The 22,737-nt window shown below is 36.9% G+C and overlaps 3 protein-coding genes across 6 annotated transcripts in view; 2 read left to right on the forward strand and 1 right to left on the reverse strand.

Annotated features, from left to right (window-relative positions):
• The first annotated feature begins 614 nt into the window (after window positions 1-614).
• LOC311301140 (protein FAM3C) lies at window positions 615-5,144 on the forward strand. Of its 3 annotated transcripts, XM_084426028.1 has the most exons (9): window positions 615-857; window positions 950-1,042; window positions 1,164-1,202; window positions 1,311-1,434; window positions 2,424-2,482; window positions 2,685-2,735; window positions 2,840-2,924; window positions 3,029-3,155; window positions 4,789-5,144. In XM_084426028.1, exons 1-9 carry the CDS (start codon window positions 791-793, stop codon window positions 4,882-4,884), a joined length of 741 nt encoding a protein of 246 aa, XP_084282154.1. In that variant the 5' UTR covers window positions 615-790; the 3' UTR covers window positions 4,885-5,144. The 3 variants fall into 3 exon arrangements, with proteins under 3 accessions (XP_084282154.1, XP_084282153.1, XP_084282152.1); XM_084426026.1 differs by lacking the exon at window positions 4,789-5,144 and having other exon boundaries at window positions 666-857; window positions 3,029-3,468; XM_084426027.1 differs by lacking the exons at window positions 950-1,042; window positions 4,789-5,144 and having other exon boundaries at window positions 665-857; window positions 3,029-3,468.
• Window positions 5,145-5,310: 166 nt separating this feature from the next.
• LOC311301141 (actin-associated protein FAM107A) lies at window positions 5,311-12,549 on the forward strand. 2 transcript variants are annotated; one of them, XM_084426029.1, is made up of 5 exons: window positions 5,311-5,544; window positions 6,773-6,839; window positions 7,272-7,476; window positions 9,033-9,180; window positions 10,261-12,549. In XM_084426029.1, exons 1-5 carry the CDS (start codon window positions 5,521-5,523, stop codon window positions 10,375-10,377), a joined length of 561 nt encoding a protein of 186 aa, XP_084282155.1. In that variant the 5' UTR covers window positions 5,311-5,520; the 3' UTR covers window positions 10,378-12,549. The 2 variants fall into 2 exon arrangements, with proteins under 2 accessions (XP_084282155.1, XP_084282156.1); XM_084426030.1 differs by having other exon boundaries at window positions 5,324-5,544; window positions 6,773-6,830.
• Window positions 12,550-17,242: 4,693 nt separating this feature from the next.
• Window positions 17,243-22,737, reverse strand: part of camk1a (calcium/calmodulin-dependent protein kinase Ia) — a 29,542-nt gene continuing 24,047 nt past the window's right edge. Inside the window, exons 6-12 of the mRNA XM_084426187.1 lie at window positions 22,415-22,541; window positions 21,902-21,977; window positions 21,288-21,400; window positions 20,900-20,978; window positions 20,719-20,806; window positions 19,847-20,018; window positions 17,243-17,918 (exon numbers count right to left, since the gene is read on the reverse strand). Of these exons, the coding sequence (XP_084282313.1) occupies window positions 17,827-17,918; window positions 19,847-20,018; window positions 20,719-20,806; window positions 20,900-20,978; window positions 21,288-21,400; window positions 21,902-21,977; window positions 22,415-22,541 (747 nt within the window). The 3' untranslated portion in view covers window positions 17,243-17,826. The remainder of the gene's footprint in view (window positions 17,919-19,846; window positions 20,019-20,718; window positions 20,807-20,899; window positions 20,979-21,287; window positions 21,401-21,901; window positions 21,978-22,414; window positions 22,542-22,737) is intronic.

Genomic DNA, 22,737 nt, shown 5'->3' on the forward strand with positions numbered 1-22,737 from the left:
TGTGTGTTTGATGAGTATGCATTAACTTTTTTGTCCACAAGAGAGCAGTACACAATTGTAAAATCAGTGTGCATGCAATGACACTTCTCATCTGGAGCCATTTAACCAGCAGCCATATCACCCTGTAGAATGGTTGCCCACTGAAGCTAAGCAGGGTTGAGCCTGGTCAGTACCTGGATGGGAGACGACCTGAGAAAACCAGGTTGCTGCTGGAAGAGGTGTTAGTGAGGCCAGTAGGGGGCGCTCACCCTGTGGTCTTTGTGGGTCCTTACACCCCAGTGTAGAGACGGGGACACTATACTGTCAAAGAGCACCGTCCATCGCATGAGACGTTAAACCGAGGTCCTGACTCTCTGTGCCAAATTTGCCCCTTGGCCTCTGTCCATCATGGCCTCCTAATCATCCCCATATTGACTGATTGGCTTCATCTGTCTCCTCTCCACCAGTAAGCGGGTGTGTGGTGTGCGTGACATGGCTGCCGTCGCATCATCCAGGGTGATGCTGCACATTGGTGGTGGTTGAGGAGATTCCCCCTTCCATGTAACGCGCTTTGAGTGCAGAGAAAGGCGATATATAAATGTAACAAATCATTATTATCTGCCTAGTTGACAGTCGGTTAGTTGAGGGATTATTATTGTTTGAATTTAAAGCTGCAAATGTACCACGCCTTACGGTACATCCTGTTGAATCAGGTTTCACGGGCTATAGCCCTGTGAACTTTAAAACAGGAAACAACTCCGAAGTATAAGAGAGAGATAAAACACATTTCTTGTGGTCTGAAATCATTTTAATGTTGCATCAGGCCCTTGAGAAGCCGAGAAGAATATTTTGTGCTACCAAAAAAATGAGACTTAAAGGTAAAGAAAACGTTTTTGGCATTTCTGATTAATTTGTGTGATCGTTTTTGAGTATAATGATGACATATTAATTGTGATATATTCATTTGCAGACTGTGTTTATGTTCTCGTAACAATGCTGATCATCTTAATATGGTGTTTCTCCGTCAAATGGTCAAAACACCAAAAAGCTGCCAAACGATCATGTAATGTTGGCTATACTGTATATGGTGACAGCTTGTGTCATGCATGAGAACTTGTTAAACCATTTCAATCTAATTACGGTTATATTTTAATTTGTCTAAAATAAGGGCCTTTTTATTTCAGATGAAGTTAATGGTTTTGTGACAGACTGTGATAATCCAGGTAAGATTAATTTGTATGTTTTTGTGGATGATAGTTGGGTGATTGCAGTAGGCCTACGTACTGGTTTTTTTTTTTTTTTTCATGCAACTTTTTTATTTCTCTGTGCAGTTCTGTTTAAGGCTCATTTAAATTGCTGTCCACTTAAACACTGCCCTGCCAACTACTTCCCATTCCACATTTACAGCGGTGTAGCCGATGTGGTGGCTGCAAAAATCTGCCTTAACAATACAATGTAAGAACCGTTACATCATGTAGCTTATTCGTGAGAGACTAATACAGCGTTAAAGGGATAGTTCAATGTTCATAGTTCACCTCAAGTTGTTCCAAACCTGTATGAGTTTCATTAAATTCTGTCATCATTTACTCATCCATATGACTAAAAGTATAACAGTATATAGTAGATATATTTTAAATAATGTGCATGCTGTTTGTCCATTTATTCGTTTGAAAGCTTACAGTGGTACAGCTTTCATTTATTAAAATATTTTTGGTAGGGTTGCCAACCGTTCCGTATTTGACACAAGTCTTGTTCCGTATTGAACTGATACGGAACGCACTTTGTTCCGTATTTTTGAGAATCAATTCAGTGCAAATCCATGACAGACACATAGCTTCTGATATATGTCAGATTATGAACGTCAGATTTTTTTGCACTGGAAAGAAGTAAGAACAGAAAACTTTTGTGTTTATTTTTCTTCAAATGCAGTCTAAAGCCGATGAGTTTTGAATGTTATAAGTTGTATTTGTTTAAGTTAAAAATAAAACGTATTATAAACTAAACAAATCCATGGTTCATTGTTGGCAAAATGATCATGATAGCCTTTATATGTCACATCTATGTGGTTCAGTCTTGTATATTGATTAGGCCTATATTCTATAAATATTGTATTATAATATGCTATAATGTAGGAAATATATTTAATGTATCCATTAGTTTTCACAATACCCCCCCCCCCCCCCCCCCCCCCCCTAGTTGTATACATTAGTCTCCCCCGTTCCTTATTTCCATTTCAGAAAGTTGGCAACCCTATGAATACGTTAATTCATCAATTGCTTAGTTCATTATGAAAACAGGTCAATTTAATCAGTTAAAAAGTATAAAATGGTTTTATACTGACATATGCATCACATTAAGATGTATTGAGAGTGAGTAAATGACACAATTTTTCATTTTTGTAATGCTTATAGATGCTAAAATAGCACAAATGTTCTTCTCTACAGCATCATGGGTGGCATCAGGAATAATGCAGGACAAGGGCTGAACATTGTGATAGCAAATGGTTCGTTTACTACAAATAATTATGCAGGATTAAATTTTTTTCTTGTTTATTTCAAAACATTTGAATTTTGACATGGAAATAAGTTTCATATTTTAAATACGTTACTATATTTTATATGTATTTTTATACATGTTTACAGACAATTCATAATAATTATGGACATTAAAATTCAATTTGAATAATTGGCTCTTTTTTTTCTTAGGTGGAACCGGTGAGGTTTTAAGAAATGATTACTTTAATGTGAAATCGAAAGGTAGGTCTCTTAATGGATTTGCGCATGCAAGAAATTGAATCTATTAAATCTAAATTTACTTGAACAAATTAAGCTATCTTGACACACTTCTTTTATCCTTCAAGATCCCGAGGAATTACTTGCCTATCTAAAGACACTAAAGCCAGGAAATATAGTGCTTGTGGCCTCACACATCGACCCTACACCACAGTAAAAATCTGACAGCCTTCAGACACCATCGACATGATTAACTAGGGTTTTGAGTTGAATAATTCATACGTGTCTGACTTCCGCTGCCACCATCTCTCTTCTAGACTGACTGATGAGATTAGAGAGATATTCACTGCACTGGGCAGCACCATGGTCACATCCCTGAAGCCCAGGGATAGCTGGGTATTCGCCGGCACCTATGGAATAAAGGAAGCTAGACCTTTTGAAAAGGTTGGAACGTATCGTTCTTTTTTCTTCCTTTTTAATTGCTTTCACAAACTGAACAATAAGCTATTTTCTGTGTTAATTTCAATCATGACAACTCTCGGGATAGTGTCAGGAAAACATTTTATTAATGTAAATGGAATATATTTTGTTTTTTTTGGCCTTGGCGGACTAGATCTGCTACGCTAGATCTGCTACGGTTGCTGCTCCTGCAGAGAAAATACGGCTTGCTTCTGTTAAATACCCAGAACATAAAATAAAATAAATGGAAACATGCTGCTGCAGCTAGAGAGAGGGAGACCCCTCCATAGCAGATCTAGGCAGGTGGTGCTGGGGAGGTGGAGGGCTATAATAAGAAGAGTTAGTCCATTCGTTTGGATGCGTCATGGTTTTAAAGGGACATAGTTAGCTCTGCAAGTAGTCTGGCAAACAGCTCATTCAAGCAGATTTCTAATCCGTCCAAATCGAGGCACCAATCAGAAACGTTGAGGCGGGCTTTACACGATGACGATCGCTCTGATTGGTTTTAGGTCTATCCAATTGCGCCCAGAGGCATTTGAGCGACACATGAGGACAGTCTCCATGAAAGACCCACTGGCAGATGAACGTGCTACTACATTTCTCTCCGAAACGGGAGGACATTAAATTAGATTTAGAGGATTTTAACTGTGACAAGATGATTGACAGGGCAGTTTAAGTGACAGGATGCACGCGACAGATCCGTCCGATAAAGATGACGAAGTAGTATGTCCCAAAGCTTACCTACTTTTTTGCTACACATTCAAAAGTAAATACCTTTTCTTCACAAAAAGAGTACATACTTTTATGGCGTAGTGTAACTTGGCGCAGCATATGGCTTTACACGATGACGATCGCTCTGATTGGTTTTAGGTCTATCCAATTGCACCCAGAGGCATTTGAGCGACGTCCGTTGGTGACGCCCCTTTGGAAATGAGTTATTAATGAAGCTTTGCCAGACCATAACTCAGTTACTACTGAGAATGGTCTGAACACAATCCCAAAATTGGGAGATTTGTCCCGCATTTCGTCATGTTGGTGATAGAGAGGGAAATAACCAACCAACGCATTCGTAGAGGGATTTTTCTGCTGATGACAACTGCGTGGATGAAGCAGAGGAACCATGTGGACCTCATCAAAAGTCATTAAATATAGCTACACCAGCCAGGACAACAGCATTTATTGTTTGCATAGTCTAATAAAGGAAAATAAACTAGTTGCTACTTAAGAAAATGATTTTTGTTTAAAATGTCCCGTAGAGTAAATTACATTGTATCACTCGAACCTGGGCAAACTGAGTGCCAGTCACAGAGCCGGTCACAATTAACAAAGCTTACTGATGATTTAAAACGTTATTCCCACGTGATGGCAAATAGGCTTATATATATAAGTTGTGGTCTTCAACTTCAACCTATTTCAGTTAGTTTCCAAGGCAGCATTTCTATTTTTGCATTTAACATTTCATTTAAATTCATTACATTTGTTTTCATTGACATTTTCATCTAATATTTTTTATTTTATTTCCATAAATGAGCATTTATTTTTTAAATAGTTTTATTTTTATTTTTAATAATATCCACTGCAAAACATTTAAATAGGTTGTTTTCTCTGTTACATTTAGTTGATTCAGAATGATGTGGAGAGGAACGCGTATGGAGACTGGCCTGAGATGGGGGAGGTCATTGGCTGCTTACCCAGAATAACTGAGACTGAATGAGTCTGACACATTAGCCAACCTTAGATCACCACACTTCTGGGACATTTGAAAATGGGACATTAACAGCTCTTTTTGCCATCTTCCCTCCCTAAGCAAATAAAACTGAAGGAATAGTTTACTCTCATGTTTTTCCAACTTCCTTCCATAAAACACACAAGGAGAACTTTTGCATATGTTCACATTGCTCTTTTCCAAACAAGAGCAACATTCTGTCATGATGATCATATTATAAAGCAAATAAAAATTGTGAAAGATAATAACAGAGCTGATTCTTTTTTCCACACTGAATGCCTTCACATTGGTTCTTTTATATCAAGGTAACACTGTTGCTGTTGATATTAACAATGAGTGGAAGACGGGAAAGTGACATCAGTTTTAACACAATCTCTCTTTTTCTCTCCCCCTCCCTCTGCTGGATTGTAGTACCAGTTAGGGCACTGTATGCAGTCTGGGTTTGCTAAAGTGTGCTTGTGTTTGCGTGTGCGTGTGTGTGTGTGTGTGTGAGGGGTTTGCTTGGAGGGATGTCATTTCCCTCCTGCTTCTCCTCTTGCTCTGCATGAAGATAGCAGGTGGAAACCCGAAGAAGTTATTTCTGGAACAGTCCTGAGGCAGTGAGTGCTCTGCACCTTTGGAATCATGGGAGTGACCCATGGAAAGAAAGTAAGGATATTTTATTCCATTTTGAAGGACCGGTCTATTGCTATGTTATGAGTGTAAGAACGATAAAGAACTCTGATTGTAAATGGACAATAGACAACGTTTTAGGCTTAAATTTGTGAAATGTATTAGTTGAGTGTTTGTTTTTTCTGTTCATCAAATTTTTTCTGTAATCTAAAATACATATATATATACTTAAAGGCGCACATTTAAATACACTAAACTATGAGTTTTGAGGTCATTAGTTTCAGTTCTTAAGAATATGTGTGAAATCAAGGTGCGCAGAGTTGTTTTATTAATATGATTTATATAGTTTTATAGTTTTATTAATGGTTTGAATTAGCTTTTATTTTCAGTTTAATTTTAGTACATTTTTTAGTAGATTCAAGATTTTTTTTTTTTTTTTTTTTAGATTTATGTCAGTGAATTAAAACGGCTTTTAGTAAGCCGTAATAGCAGCTAAACCTGCATTCTTCTCGGCTCGAGACATCTTAATCTGCATAGCTTACATGTGACTTTTCAGTGTAAAAAAGGCATATATTTGGTTGCAGTAACTTTAACAATAACTGATGTACTTTCCTTTGGTTATTTAGTCCAAGGACTCCTCGTGACTTTCCTGACACAATCACATTCTAGACAGCAGATTATGAAGGGAAAATGGAGAGTTTGTTTGGCAGGCCCAGTAATGAGGTGGCTAAATGCCAGCTGGTCCCAAAACCATTTTAGCCCAATATGATCAACCCAGCGTGGTGTTAACACACACACACACACACACACACACACACACACACACACACACACACACACACACACACACACACACACACACACACACACACACACACACACACAATGCCTCCCTTGTGTTAGTGCAAGTTTCTCTCAATACACAGGGCTATTGTCCTCTTCATCAACAGCTTTAGTGATTATTTTCGATCGTTTGGATGGATAGATAAGGATGAGACAGTGCAATATCCACTTATTAACATAGTAATAGTGATAGCATGGTTTTTGGATACTGCTTATGATGGTAATACCATTATTTGAAATACCATGGTATATAAATACATTAATCGCACAGTAATATGGTATATATGGTACAATGATCACTATAAAGCTCATCACTGTGAAAAGCAGAAGGAAACTGCAAAAGAAATGAAAGATTTGTCTTCTGTAATTTGTGTTGTGGTTAAATATAATGACTAACTATAATATCCATATCCTCCCACAGGCAGATCATAATCATCAAAGTCATAATTCTGCCTGTGCTCAACCACTTATTGGACCTGGTGAATCAGGTTTTCTGTTTTTTATATTATTTGTTGCAATTACATGGACTAATGCACTGTAAAAAAAGATGTGATCAATAAGTCAACATGTTTTTTTCTTTAACTCATGAAAACAATTTAAACAAGTTTAACTTTTAAGTTTTATGCAAACAAACAAAAAAAAATGAGTTGAAATGACTTGTACAGCCAATTTGATACAAATTTAAGGCAGCAACTTAATAAAGTTGAATTGTGTATTTTTTTTTTTTACACTGATGCTTTTCATTAATATTGCTCATTCTTTCTTAAACAATGTATTAATCTTTGGTGAATTTGATGCTACAGTCCTGAGAGGAATCCTATTCTTTTTTTTGATGCAAATTAGCTCGCGATTTTCACCTGGTGGATGATATTGGCCGTTTTGTAATATAAGGCTCTCTTTTGCTTCTCTCCCTCCATTAGATTTAGTCTCTGATCTTGGATCAGTGATAGATCCTGATCAGACGTGGGCCAGAGAAGAGGATTTAGACCAGAGCAAGTTGCTCCCTGAGCAAACGGACAGCGGTTACTATGAGGAGCTCATCAGGCCCAAAAAGCTCCACAATCCCATCAAAGCGTCTAAGTGCCATCAGGAGCTCCAGCGAGAGCTGATTATTACACACAAAAGGTGCAAACTGACCCAGATTTTGAGCAGAAAGCATGTTCACATTTTGAGGCATGAACAAAAGCTTAGTTTCAGCCTTAAATTATCACCTGACCCAATTTCTAATCTCACTTCAAACATGTGCCCGCAGCTGAGTTTATGTCTCCTTTGCATGTACATGTTCTGTCCAATAGATAGCAGTAAAGTCAAAGTTGTGCTTGCAGTTAAGTCACCATGAAATCAAACTTGACAATTTATTTTTATTTCATGGAATATTGCAGTTTTATAAAAGATTTTTATTTTATTTATTAATGTGCCCTCATAATCTTTAATAAAAATAACCTCCTCTCCCTCTTGCAGTGACATCTCTTCTCTTCTCTGATGATGTGTTTACTGGCGCAAGGGGCGGGGCAACCTGTCACATGACATCACAGCAGTAACAAACCACAACCGTCCAATCAGTTCGCGATGAAAATCAAGTCCCGCCCTACATTTATTCTTGTTAAAGAAGCCATTCACTCAAATATACTTCAGGGAAGAAAGACTATCTCAACTTCCATTTAATGCTGACTTTAATGTATGTGTAGAGGCTCTTTGGCGTGGATACTTATGTAGTCCTAATGCATTTTCGGAAAAATTATCGCTACATTTGGTGTGTTGGCTATTTGGAGTGAAAACACCTGATATCAAAACCGACACTATTTAATTCCGTAAAACACACTCCTTATAGCAACGGTTCATCAGTACATGTCATTACGAAAAAATTAATCCTTTTTATCTTCACATCCATCAAAGATGCCATAACTGGCTTTACGTCTGAAAAGGTTTTCCTTTTGAATGACGTCACTAAGGCAGCGTGGACTGTTAACCAATAGCTAATCAGTTGAGGTGCGTTCAATCCATATCAGAATTACCATAATTACGAGATTCCACCTTGTAAACAGCGTTTACGTGGTTCACGTCCTCATAGAATTATCTTCTGAGAGCTCCAACTTTTACCACATGGCCATTGTAGATCATTTTTCCCTTGATAGTGTTGCCATAGAAACACATAATTCCAAGTCTAAGGACTTGAATGACTCCGAGTTGAACGCCGTGGGTTGTCATCACATAATTAAGGCAATTACGACATGGCGCAAACGCAGTATTATGATTATTAGGCTATTGTATTTGTTTTTGCACCTTTATAAATTGAGACAGTCTTTTGTTCCCTATTGTGACGTATATCCGGAGTTAAACGGCTTCTTGAACGAGAAAAAAATGTAGGGCGAAAGAACACGCCAATCAGAGAATAAAAGAGATGTCACTGTAAGAGGGAGGGGAAGTTACTTTGATTAAAGATTTACAGGGCACATGAATTAAAAAAAAAAGTTATGTGCATGGATAAATCACTTAAAATAAATACCGTAATATTCCGTATATTTTGATTTCATGGTGACTTTAAGGATGAACTTGATCTTCAGCCTCCACATCCTGATCATTCCCTTTTCCAGCCAGTTACAATGAATAAAGAAATATATAAACACTATAAGTAACAATACCGTAATATGAGATTTAGTAACACTTATCCTATCTATCAGAGGAGCAGTGATGGAGGAGAAGCCAGAGTTACAGAGAGTTCTTGAACAGAGGAATAGAGCTCAAGCTCTGAAACAAGGGAGAAAACAGGAAGAAGGAAAATCACCCCTGGAGCAGGAGTTACTGAAGAGGCAGATGAGGTTAGAGAAGGTAAAACCTGAAATAACACCCCTCAAACGAAATTGATATGAGTATTCATATACGGTATTAATACTGTATTAATGAAATGCTAGGAAGCTATTCAAATGACTCAGAATATGCCCTGATTTTGTCCAGAAAATATTGATCTCTGTGGTTAACGTGATTTCACCAAGTAGAACATTTCAATCAACCAATCAGATTTGGGGGATAGTTTTTCAGTTAATGTCAAGTTTAGGCTTACAACAAGGGTTGGGAGCTTCAACACCATTCCTATCATTTTCCTCTGATTTTAGGGATATATTATGGGTAGGGAAAGGGTTAGGACTATGTTTTTGGACAGGAATGTTGATCCAGGAACATGCCTTACTTGGCAAAATCACAGCGACCGATCTTTGGTCCAAAAGTTGTATGGATCATAATCTATATAACCATTTTCTATAACTTGCTCCTGTATGCAGTAGTGTCCAAAAGTGATGTCTGGAGGGGATATTTGTGTTTAAAGACCCTACAAGTTCAATTAAACCATCAAAATATGAGGAAAATATATATTTTTTAAATGATGTAAAAACAAAACACTAAACTCAGTTAAGGTATTTATCTAACAAAATTATTTGACAAAAAAAAAAAAGAAGGCAAACTACAGCTACATGTTTTATTTTACTATGCAAAAAAGCTCACAGCAACATCATCAGTTATTAATATTTCATTGGTTCTCTCTTTTGTATTTGCATGTGTTCATAATTTCTTTGTAAGACAGCCCGGCCAAAAATTATGTCCACACAATTTGGCATGTTTCATTATGTTATCACCAATAAAAAAAAAATAATTCACCCAAAAAAATACAATTCTGTCATTAATTACTCATCCTCATGTCGTTCCAAACCCGCAAGATCTTCATTTGCGTTCGGAAGACGAACAAAAGTCTTGTTCGACATGAGGGTGAGTAATTAATGACAGAATTTTCATTTTGGATGAACTAACCCTTTAAAAACATTTGAATAAAGGATGTAGATTTTCCTAGGCTGGACATCACTTTTGGCTATTGCTGTATACCAACACCTCATATAGAGATGATTTCATTCTTTTAAGCTTGAGAGAGAGGCCGGTGAGCAGAGGGAAAGGTCAAAGGGCGCACCTGAGTTCATTAGGGTCAAGGAGAGTCTGAAGAGGACAGCGATCGCAAGTGCTGGGGAGAAAGAGCTGTAATCACACGTCTACAACATCATAGATCTACACGAGTGTTGATGCACCTCCAGCTGATGAGTTGACAGTTCTTCATTGTTTAGAAAGCTTGGGTTTGGATTTTGAATGAAATCAAAGAATGTGAAAGAACAATTTTGAGGACAAGAAAGTTGGAAATGTTGGCTAATGATATGTTTATTGTTACAAAATGTTAGGTACTTATAATGGTCTCATAAGATTTCATGTAAGCGGCTGTCATTTGCACACACAAGAACAGAATAACTCCAACTGGAACTGTATCTAGTGTTTGTGTATAGAAATTATTCGTCTGCCATATTTATAGATGATACACTTTTATGCATTTTAATGGAGTTTCTAACAAATCTTGGGTCATGTAATCCTACCAACACAATGATGTGTATGTGAACAGACAGCAGTCATGTCCACTTTTTCCACATTTATCTTTTGTTGTTTAAATATGTTTTAAATAATTTGGTATGTTCAAATACACATACTAGTTTTGCGGTATGTATGCACAAGTTTTCATGTTTTCTATGTGCACGTTATAACATGATCTCCTACTACGTTTAACATAATGTGCAGTATACAGCCAGAGCATAGGACACTGTATCCCATAATGCAATGCGTTAGACTTGATTTTCCATTTCTAGCATGACGAATGAGCTTCCATTGTCAACTGCAAATTTTAACATCTCTTTTTCTTGACTTACTATTTGATCAGACAGGAAAAGGTTAGATTACACAAAATTAGATTCAATTGCAAGAAAAAAAAACTATTTTCTTATGGTCAGTATCACTGCATAATGCAAATTTCTTTACAGTTAAGTCATTGTTGATTTATACTTTTTGTATAAGTGACTTTTTACTGTTTTGAACGTCTCTTTTATCTAATTTACAGATCAAAAATGACCGGCCTCTTAAATTGCTTCTCTCTCATAATGCAATACTATCATGAAAACTTTTTCATTTCAAATTCTTTCAATTTGCACAGGTATTGTATTACTTTTTGAAACTGATTGATCGTAGGCCTCATTGATCTGAGCAGTTCCAAAAAGAAACCTGTGCAAAGTGAAAGTGAAAACAATTGATAAAAAGATTGAATCCAATATTCGGCAATAACATACCATAACAAAAGATTTATAAGCAATTTTTTTCAGGCAGTCATTTTTGACTGGGAACAAGGTGGGGAAAAAGTAAAAAAAATATCAAAAATATTTTGGAAAGTTGTTATACCCTGTGTGAGTAAAGTCAGTAAGTTTTAGTCTAATGCGATCACATTAAATCTAGGGAAGGAAATAGGCTAGCAATAGCAAGCTAGCTTTGAAAGCATAAGATCCCAACCTTCCTATCAGAGCTCATTGCAAAAATAGCCACGCCTCCTTGATGAACGCGCAAGGCCAGAGCAGAGTATGCAAAGCGTCATGAGAGAAGGCGTTAAATTACCTCATGTCGCAAACCACATAGCCTAGCATTACAATAATAATTAACGTAAACAACTTAAAGAGTTCTAACTGACCACCTGACAGCTGCAGATTCATTTCGGCGTTGATAGTGTTGTTGACAAACTCATAAATCCGAGTCTAAGGACGCGAACAAGTCCGGGTAACGTCTCGGGTTGCCATCTTGTAATTACGGTTACGGCACGGCGTGAACGCGGCATAAGCTCTTTGTTTTGGTTCAGGAGGAACTGTAAAAGATGGCTGCTGTTTGTTTGTGGCGCTCGGTGACTGTCCACAAGTCTGCATGGAGATATGCAAATACATACTCTGATAGGCAGGTAGGACATCGTATCATTGCATTCGGACCGAATGCAATGATTGGATGAACATTTTTTTGGTCCTGAGACTTCCAATATTTAGACCACTTCTATGCTGTCAGGATGTGAAGAGTGTTTCAACCAGTATAACAAAAAGTGTTCATGAAAAACACTGCCTACCCTAGATTTAACTGGCATTTTCAGGAAAAGATAATCCTCTCTGGGTTAAAACGACCGGAACATAACATGAGGGTTTGCTTAAGAGCTTTTCCACTCATATGATGCTGACATCATAAAGCACATGATGTTGATCTCTCATGATGTAGCCTATGTTTTGGCTAACAACGCAACATAGTTTTTTTTTTGTAAATATGTTTTGTACATTTTCTTAGTCTTTAAATAAAGAGATTTTGACATGTATTACAGTGTATTTTCTGAAAGTACCAACCACAGTCTGCCTTTGCATAGCACTTTGATGTGAACTTTATTTGCATTGTACACAAAGATTTTACTGAACACACACAATGCATAGACAAGGAGTGTTTATTCATAACGTGCTACTACCTGTATATCTTTAAGGGTACAAATCATTGGCTCTTCGTAACTCCATCGATAACACATGATGCATTGCATCCATACATTTGTAGCTTTTACAAAAAAGATATACAATATATGTATACATCATCTTCCTGTATAATACACATACTGTATTTGTGTCTACTCTACACTTCCTGAACTTTCATGTGAAAATATAAATGGAAAAAAAGGTCACAATTGATCAAGGGAGGAATTATCTACTAAAAACCCAGGGTGTAGCTTTCTTTAGTACTTTTCAAAGCCAAAGTAATTCATAGATGACTTCTAAATGATTTTTAATCAGCCCTTCTGAGGCAGTTTGCATAATTACCATAATTACTATAACTGATTGCTGAACTGCTCATTAGACTGATGCATTTTTATACTTATTAAATCACTTATAGCACTTGGGTTTTAAGCAGTTCTGTTCACAGGTTTAAGAGGAAAATGTCTCTAATATCAGGGATTAGCTAAATAAATACCTTGTTTGGTCACACTTTACATTAGGTGTCTTTAATTACTATGTACCTACATCAAAAAATAAGTACAATGTACTTATGGTGTTCATATTGTATTGCAAAACCCTTCAGCTGCTATTGAGGTGGGATTTGGTTAGGGATAGGTTTGGTGGTATGGGTAGGTTTAATTATAGATAGAAATCTATAGAAATGACAGAAATTAATTATAGCTATAATTACATGCAGGCATTTTGTAAAAACATGTATGTGCACAATAAGTGCATTGTATCAAATCATTCATTTAAATGTTAATACACAGTAGTTAAAGACACTTAAAGTGGGACCCATTGATTTTTCTATTATTATTATTTATTATTGTTGGCTTCAAGTAAGTAATGTGCTCAAATTGGCACGCATGCTGTATACTGATGAACAATGTGATAAATGTTCTTGCATTGTTCTTTTTGTTTCAATCCAGTTTGAAAGTAAGGCCAGTACTGAGTTCTTAATATAATGTTAAATCAACATTTTTGTTTTTAAACATAACATGTATATATTTTACAAAGAAAAAAGTCAAGTGTCAATATCTTGTTCCCTCCGATTTCAAAATGACATGACCGCAAAGTCTCATTTTTCATTTAGCATAGTGGAAAAGATATGAATATGAATATTTTTCGTTTTGATCATCGCTCTTGTAAACATTTTTACGAGGTCATGCAAACATTAGACGTCTTCTGCACACGAGAACAGTGCAGATTATGGCCAGCGACCCAAAGAAAAGATCAGCTCACACAACATGCACTGGAAAAACTGATAACCATAGACGGATAAATCATTTTGGTTGCAAACTTAATCAGTGTCACGACAAAGAGTAATCAACAGCTGTTCCAAAACCTTCCAGCAATATAATCTCATAAATCACTGATTCAAAGCAACAAATAGAGTCTCTCATGTGAAGCACATACAAAACTCAACTCACAATTGATTAAAGTTTGATGCCAGCATGTTGCTAAGCTAACTTTAAAAAAAGCATAAAGTCCTGTTCACACCAAGAACAATAACTATATAAGCTGCAGTTTTTCGCTTTAAATGCTCTTAAAGCAGGATGGATTCTGATTGGCTATTTTTATCATTCATCAGCTGGACAAAATCATTCTGAAAGTGATTCTAACAATGTCTCTCTGTGCCGTTATCGTCATAGTTGTGGTGTGGACAGCTGCTATTCTTTTATACAGTGAGGAAAATAAGTATTTGAACACCCTGCTATTTTGCAAGTTCTCCCACTTAGAAATCATGGAGGGGTCTGAAATTGTCATCGTAGGTGCATGTCCACTGTGAGAGACATAATCTAAAAAAAAAAATCCAGAAATCACAATGTATGATTTTTTAACTATTTATTTGTATGATACAGCTGCAAATAAGTATTTGAACACTTGAGAAAATCAAATGTTAATATTTGGTACAGTAGCCTTTGTTTGCAATTACAGAGGTCAAACGTTTCCTGTAGTTTTTCACCAGGTTTGCACACACTGCAGGAGGGATTTTGGCCCACTCCTCCACACAGATCTTCTCTAGATCAGTCAGGTTTCTGGGCTGTCACTGAGAAACACGGAGTTTGAGCTCCCTCCAAAGATTCTCTATTGGGTTTAGGTCTGGAGACTGGCTAGGCCACGCCAGAACCTTGATATGCTTCTTACAGAGCCACTCCTTGGTTATCCTGGCTGTGTGCTTCGGGTCATTGTCATGTTGGAAGACCCAGCCTCGACCCATCTTCAATGCTCTAACTGAGGGAAGGAGGTTGTTCCCCAAAATCTCGCAATACATGGCCCCGGTCATCCTCTCCTTAATACAGTGCAGTCGCCCTGTCCCATGTGCAGAAAAACACCCCCAAAGCATGATGCTACCACCCCCATGCTTCACAGTAGGGATGGTGTTCTTGGGATGGTACTCATCATTCTTCTTCCTCCAAACACGTTTAGTGGAATTATGACTAAAAAGTTCTATTTTGGTCTCATCTGACCACATGACTTTCTCCCATGACTCCTCTGGATCATCCAAATGGTCACTGGCAAACTTAAGACGGGCCTTGACATGTGCTGGTTTAAGCAGGGGAACCTTCCGTGCCATGCATGATTTCAAAACATGACGTCTTAGTGTATTACCAACAGTAACCTTGGAAACGGTGGTCCCAGCTCTTTTCAGGTCATTGACCAGCTCCTCCCGTGTAGTTCTGGGCTGATTTCTCACCTTTCTTAGGATCATTGAGACCCCACGAGGTGAGATCTTGCATGGAGCCCCAGTCCGAGGGAGATTGACAGTCATGTTTAGCTTCTTCCATTTTCTAATGATTGCTCCAACAGTGGACCTTTTTTCACCAAGCTGCTTGGCAATTTCCCCGTAGCCCTTTCCAGCCTTGTGGAGGTGTACAATTTTGTCTCTAGTGTCTTTGGACAGCTCTTTGGTCTTGGCCATGTTAGTAGTTGGATTCTTACTGATTGTATGGGGTGGACAGGTGTCTTTATGCAGCTAACGACCTCAAACAGGTGCATCTAACTTAGGATAATAAATGGAGTGGAGGTGGACATTTTAAAGGCAGACTAATTGAGGGTCAGAATTCTAGCTGATAGACAGGTGTTCAAATACTTATTTGCAGCTGTATCATACAAATAAATAGTTAAAAAATCATATATTGTGATTTCTGGATTTTATTTTTTAGATTATGTCTCTCACAGTGGACATGCACCTACGATGACAATTTCAGACCCCTCCATGATTTCCAAGTGGGAGAACTTGCAAAATAGCAGGGTGTTCAAATACTTATTTTCCTCACTGTATTTAGAACGATTTTTCATCGCTAGTTATCGTCCTTGGTGTGAACAGGCCTTAAATCTAGATAGCTTTTCCAAATATTGGGTTAAACAGTAAGTACCCTCTAACGAAAATATAAGAACGGTTTGCTAATGTTCCCATTAAGTTACGAAAACTTTATTTTGAATGTTCTCAATGTTTTTTCTTGGTTATATGAACGTTAGAGAAAACATTAAGGGAATATTTTCTCTATTTTATTATTTTGCAAGTATTATGAGAACATTACTTTTGAACGTTCTCTGAACCATCTGAAAAAATAGTAACTTTTAGTAAACAGACCAACATCTAACTAAAATGTTTCCATGAATGACGTATTAAATAAAAAATTTGTGCTAATGTTTTGATAATGTTATTAAAGACCAGATAACTTCAAATGAACATTCTATTAACGTTACTGGAAGAATTCATCACAACTTTAAAAGTTATCTTGCCAGAATGCCCTATTGGCCTGTTGTATTTAATCAAATATATTTACTGAACTTGTTGCACTGCATTATTGAGATTGCCTTCTCCGCAAAGATTCTTGTCCAAAATAAGGTGTCTTAAAAGGCAGCATAATTTTGGACCAGGAGGGTTTATCCAATGCATCCTCTCTAGGTTTTGAAATGGAGCTACAGACTACTTTTGCCCCTTAAAGTCTAAAACTGGAAATTAAATCTTATTTGAAAATGTAGATTATCCAGGTTTGATACTGCATTTAATCTGGGTGTAAAAAAAGCTTTACTGTGGCTCAAATCTCTTAACCCAATCACGATTAACCACTGTTCTGTCCACATGCTTCATATGAAGGTTTATATACCCACAACAAGATCATGTGATATCCGTTTGAGCTTGGAAATACTCCTAGTCTGACTCCAATATGCAGTATTTTACCACCAATTTGCACTCCAGAGCCAGTCTGAACCAGATCACAAAATCAACGACATGGACATCTACCCAACAGACTTTATAAAACAAAACCACAATGGATTAAGCCATGAAAGTTTAAAAGCTTGTTTCCACCACTGAATAAAAAATAAAAAAGGTAATTTACGACTTTTTAGCTCGCAGATCTGCAAGTTATAAAGTCTGACCTGTAAGAAAAAAAGTTAGAATTGTGAGCTGACTTTTTTTCTCAGAATTGGACTTTATAACTCGCAATTTATATCTCACAATTCAAACTTTTTTTCCGCAATTACGACTATTGTGATATGAAAAATGTCAGAATTGTGAGAAAAAGAGTCCGAATTGTGAGATGAAACGTCGCAATTACCATTATGTATATTTTTTTCTCTGGCGGAAACAAGCTTCCATATGAAAATGTATTAATGATGACTTTATCTTGACTTCAATGACTTTATCTTGTTTCCTCGTGAATTTATCGCCTGAGCAAGTGGGGCTTATCAAGACATTAATAATTATTAAGACATTGTATAACTAGTGGCTTTCCAAGAAAGTCCAAATTGCTACAGGGTACAGACCTGAACGTTTTCTTTAAAAAAATAAAATAAAATAAAATAATTAAACCTTACATAAAATATACAACTTAAACACATTTTTGTCTTTGGTTGGGGTACAGAAATATTAATCAGACAAAATTAAGTAATGGCTAAAATAGAATTACATATATCTGTCAATGAAATACCCAAGTCTGAATGTCTGGAACAATCACGCTCTCCTCATGTCATGTCCCACCAGCAGCACTAGTGCATGTTACCAGGAAAGCTCTGTGTTCCGGGTCAGACTGGAGCCGTAGACGTGCATGTGTGGGTTCCTCTGGGTTCCTCTGGGTTCCTCTGGGCTCAGAGTTCTGCTTCAGATCCTGCTGGTCGGTCGGCAGCAGTAAGCACAGCTTCTAAGACTATCCCGATCGGCACTGCCTCGACGCCCGTCTGTACTGGGGGAATCTAAACATAAAAGTTATATGAAAATGAATAGCAGTAGGATCTTATAGTATATAAAATAGCATTTAGCCCAGTGTTGTTATTGTAAACTATTAAAACTATTAACCCTCTGGTGCTGCTTGCTTTATTTTTATTTGAACTACTTTAAAGGGATGGTTCGGAGTAAAACCAGAAGCCTTTTTTCCCTTGGTCGAACATTATTTAGAGATATCAGCCGAATGGCTTAGTGCAGGCGCTAACGGATCCTAGGCTGTATCTCGTAAATTACCCCACTAATAATGCCCGGAATGGTACCAAACTTCTACAGTAGTACAAATAGGTTCTGTACTCATAAAACAAGGCATTGGACAGTTTTTAAGTACATCAGGAGTTTATTTAAATAACACTTGCCTGATGGCTTATGCTACCGCTAACCCGGACACCGACGTCACTTCAGTGGTTTGGGAAAAGCACGTAAAAGTCCTGGCAGAAAGCGATGCATAAGGATGTAGTGTAACGACGCCCAGTTCCAGGAATGCACTCATATTTTGTTGGTAGTACCAGTTTGCAACAATTATTAGTTAACACTAAGTTGTCAACACTTCGGAAAAAAAATAATAAAAAATGTTGGATATACTGGCTTTCTGCCAGGACTTTTACGTGCTTTTCCCTAATCAGTGAAGTGAACTCGACGACCGGGTTAGCGGTAGCATTAGCCGTCAGGCAAGTGTTATTTAAATAAACTCCTGATGTACTTGCAAACTTTCCAATGCCTCGTTTTATGAGTACAGAACCTATTTGTTCTACTGTAGAATTTTGGAACCATTCTGGGCATTATTAGTGGGGTAATTTATGAGATACATCATTAGCGCCTGCACTAAGCCATTCGGCTGATATCTCTAAATAAGCTCTAACTTTAATAATGTTCGACCAAGGGAAGTGTTTGGCTCGAGGTCATGGTGCAAAGGACCCTAGGTTGATTTTACTCCGAACCATCCTTTTAACTATATTTTACTTCAATAATTGTATTCAATATTTTGTATTTTTAGGGGATTTTATGGTACTAAATTATATTTATATACCTGTTAACCACTTTTTGAGCATAGACATGAAAATGAAACTGTAGTAAATCTTGAATGCTTTGGAGTAAATACTTTTCTTTTTAAAGAAGACACTTGGCAGATTATTGCTGATGTGAAAAAAACGAAGAAACAAAAAAAAGTTATAGAAGTTTAATTTATAATTATGAAAAATGCCTAAAAATACAATCAGACAAAAAGCCTGCGTGCTCGAAACGTAAAATGTGTGCGAGTCCACTATGACATTTTTTGCATTGTTTACATTTAACAAACTCTCTGGTGCTGTTTGGTCATTTAGATTTTTTTTATTTTTTTAACTTCATCGGAATGGTACGAAACTTGATAAAGGTTTTGGCACTTGCTATGTGAACACACACACACACACACACACAAATAAATCATGGAAATTATTAGAAAAGGTTAAATGGTCTATAAAAATAGCCATGCTTGTACGAATGTCATATGTAGTGGAAACCACCGAACTTACCGAAAGCTAATTTTTTGAGATATCAACCTCAAATTTGGAACACAACTTCTTTAGATTTATGGCTTTGACTTTCCCACAGTCTTAAAGTAAAAAAACTGAAAAAAGCACACCAAAGCTCATAACTTTTAACTGGCTGATGGAAAAGTATTTCTAAAAATGCATTCTAAAAATCTAAATAATTAATTCCCACAGTACCTCATTTAAACGTCTTGCGGCAGATTTAAGACCATGTATTAAAATTGAATGCCTAGCAGAAAAAATACAAATATTTAAGACTTTTTAATGCCCTGCGGGAACCCTATGCTAAATTTGGGACACATTAATTCTTGCATACTGTTTAGGATGGATTGTATGCGACTTTCATTCGAGAATGATCTCAAACTTACTGCTCTCCTCTTCCTCCTCCTCCTCCTCCTCCTCCTGGTCGAGCTCTTTAGCGGGGAGGAGCAGGTGTCTGTGGTAGGGGCTGGTGCTGGTGATTTGGCTTGGCCCCTCTAGGGTGGTGCTCAGCTGCAGTCTCCGCATGTGTCGAACCACTGCTGTCGCGTTGAATGCTTGCTACAAAGACAACAACAAACAATAACGGGTCTCTAAAATATGTTTACAAATTAGATTAATGAGGACAAGACTTCACTAAACATGATTTGTAGCAGCCTATGAAATGTATCATGTCTCATGTAATCAGTGTTTCAATCGCAAAACAACATTAGTAAAACAGCTTGTAAGCAATGTCACGTAACATTAAATTTACCTCAGGAAAACCATTCAAAGCCCATAGCTCGGTAGTTAGCTAGAAAAATGAACTCTAGTGAGGAGCATTTAGCTAAATATATGCAGTATATTACATATAATTATTATATTTACTTATGTGCAATGTAAATGTTTGTATAAAAATCAGTTGTTAATTTGAACCTGAAATATTATAGTAATGAACCAACTAATATGGCTCCCTGTTTAATTTACAGCATTAGTTGTTTTCAGAGATTAGTAGAATTGTTTTTCCCTTTAAAAAAACTGACAAGTACTGTACTTGATAATTATCCGGAATTGAATTGAATCGAATCGCAAGCATGTGAATCGAAATCGAATCAAATCGTGAAATTTAGTCAATGCCCAGCCCTAATAATTATTCTTTCTCCTAAAATACCCTGTTTATAGCAAGTTCTTCCTGCCTATTTCAAAGAACATCACCAGGATCTGTTGGGATGGAATTGCAAATTGTGAAGAATTTAAAAGAATGATGTTGTGGGATTCTCACCTTCCATTTACTCTTGGCAAAGTTCTTCTTGATCTGAGCGCTGACAGACTCATGAATGTTCCTATCAAGAGCCGTGTCTCCGGAAATCCTTCAAAAGTAGAGATGGGGGATGGATTACAAAAACAATTTTTGTGAAAAGATAGTCAAAACATGCAGAACACTTATTTTTAGGTAATCCTACCATGGATGCTGTAAAGCCTGATCACATGTGTATCTCTGAGATGAATCTTTCTCCATCAAGTGACCGATGAAATCCTTGGCTGGGATGGAATATCATCGACAATATGTTGTCAAACAACATTCAAGCATCAAGAAAATAGAAATGGCCAGAATAGAGCTCAACAACAGTTTCAAGAAAGTGTTCGTCACTGTCTGCACTCCTATTGGTAGATTCTGCATCACGTCGCATCGTGATCGGCTCAACACCGTTGCATCACTAATGGTATTTTTACTTCTGAAAACCTACTGTTGAGCTCTATAGGTGCGGGATCTAAGCTTTAATTTCACATCAAAGCATCTCAAGATAATGATACTGGATTATGATTATGATTACAATTACATAGAACTACCTGAGTCAGAGATGTCGTCCCAGTATGGAGAGTCAAACTCATACTCTGCTTTGAGAATCTGCTCGAACAGCTTGGCATCGTTTTCATCGTAAAATGGAGGGTAGCCACATAAGCTGCAAAAGACAATGCTTTGTAAGGTCAGCTGACTGTAATTTATCCCAAATCATAAATTTGGCTATAAATAAATAAATATGAAATATTGATTTAGATTGAAATATGAATTTATTTTGATTCATTATACATACATCTAACCACAAAATGGTATGAATGAATACATAAATAAATGAGGACTCACAATCAATACTAATAATTAAATAAATTAAATTAAATATATTTGTACATTTAAAAATTAAAGCACTGACAATAAATACAAATAATTAAAATGAATTCAATAAATTCAATAAATATGTTCGTATTTACCATAAATAAATAAAATAATTCCTATGAAATTAGCAATAAACAAATAAGTAAATCAATCAATCAAACAATGAATAAATGACTGACCATACATACAAATGTATTAAATAAATAATTATAAAATTGACAATAAATAAACAAACACTCAAATAAACAAACAAACACTCAAATAAATACAAACATCAAGAAATGCTTACAGAATATAAGAAATCACTCCTATGGACCAACAGTCTACAGCTTTACTGTATGGTTTTTGTGCCAAGACCTCTGGAGCTGAATGAAAAAGTGAGAGGGAGAGAGAGAGAGAGAGAGAGAGAAGAGAGAGAGAGAGAGAGAGAGAGAGAGAGAGAGAGAGAGAAAGAGAGAGAGAGAGAGAGAGAGAAAGAGAGAGAGAGAGAGAGAGAGAGAGAGGGAGAGAGAGAGAGAGAGAGAGAGAGAGAGAGAGAGAGAGAGAGAGAGAGAGAGAGAGAGAGAGAGAGAGAGAGAGAGAGAGAGAGAGAGAGAGAGAGAGAGAGGCGATTTCAGTGTTCGTTTTATTCCGTTTAGTTCACTTTCCTTTTGAGCGCTGTACAGAATGAGGGCAGCATCAAAGAGGCTGTTTAAAAATGTAAACACTAGACATTGTGCAGCATTTCAAATGACTGAGAGCCTCTAAAAACAGACACATTACCTTACTAAAGACGGTAAGTGAATATAGCCCTCATTCATACCTACGTATCCAGGTGTCCCACAGGCAGTTGACATCACACTTCCTGAGTCCTCGATCTTAGACAGGCCAAAGTCACTGATCATAATATTGGAGTCCTCCTCTATACTGTAGTACAACAGATTCTCTGGCTGCACAGAAAGAGAATGAATTCATCTGAATTAATGCTGAATGTTTCCCTTAAATCAAGTCATATCTTACTACATTTAATGCACAGCCATTTTCATATGCATAACCCTGTGTCCTAATCAGATGTGACAAACGATAAATCATATATCTTCCATGTTAAATGTGCAATATAAAGTACCGTTCAAATGTTTGGGGTCA

The sequence above is a fragment of the Rutilus rutilus genome (assembly GCF_951802725.1).
Source record: "Rutilus rutilus genome assembly, chromosome: 12".
NCBI lineage: Eukaryota > Metazoa > Chordata > Actinopteri > Cypriniformes > Leuciscidae > Rutilus > Rutilus rutilus.

What these genes read in the sequence shown, in the direction of transcription:
- LOC311301140 (XM_084426026.1), top strand. Translation starts at nt 791, where the DNA reads ATGTTGCATCAGGCCCTTGAGAAGCCGAGAAGAATATTTTGTGCTACC. An exon ending in AAAAGCTGCCAAACGATCAT is followed by an intron (nt 1,043 to 1,163) that starts GTAATGTTGGCT and finishes TTTTTATTTCAG; the next exon opens with ATGAAGTTAATGGTTTTGTG. An exon ending in GAACATTGTGATAGCAAATG is followed by an intron (nt 2,483 to 2,684) that starts GTTCGTTTACTA and finishes TTTTTTTCTTAG; the next exon opens with GTGGAACCGGTGAGGTTTTA.
- LOC311301141 (XM_084426029.1), top strand. Translation starts at nt 5,521, where the DNA reads ATGGGAGTGACCCATGGAAAGAAA. An exon ending in TATTGGACCTGGTGAATCAG is followed by an intron (nt 6,840 to 7,271) that starts GTTTTCTGTTTT and finishes TCCCTCCATTAG; the next exon opens with ATTTAGTCTCTGATCTTGGA. An exon ending in CTGATTATTACACACAAAAG is followed by an intron (nt 7,477 to 9,032) that starts GTGCAAACTGAC and finishes CCTATCTATCAG; the next exon opens with AGGAGCAGTGATGGAGGAGA.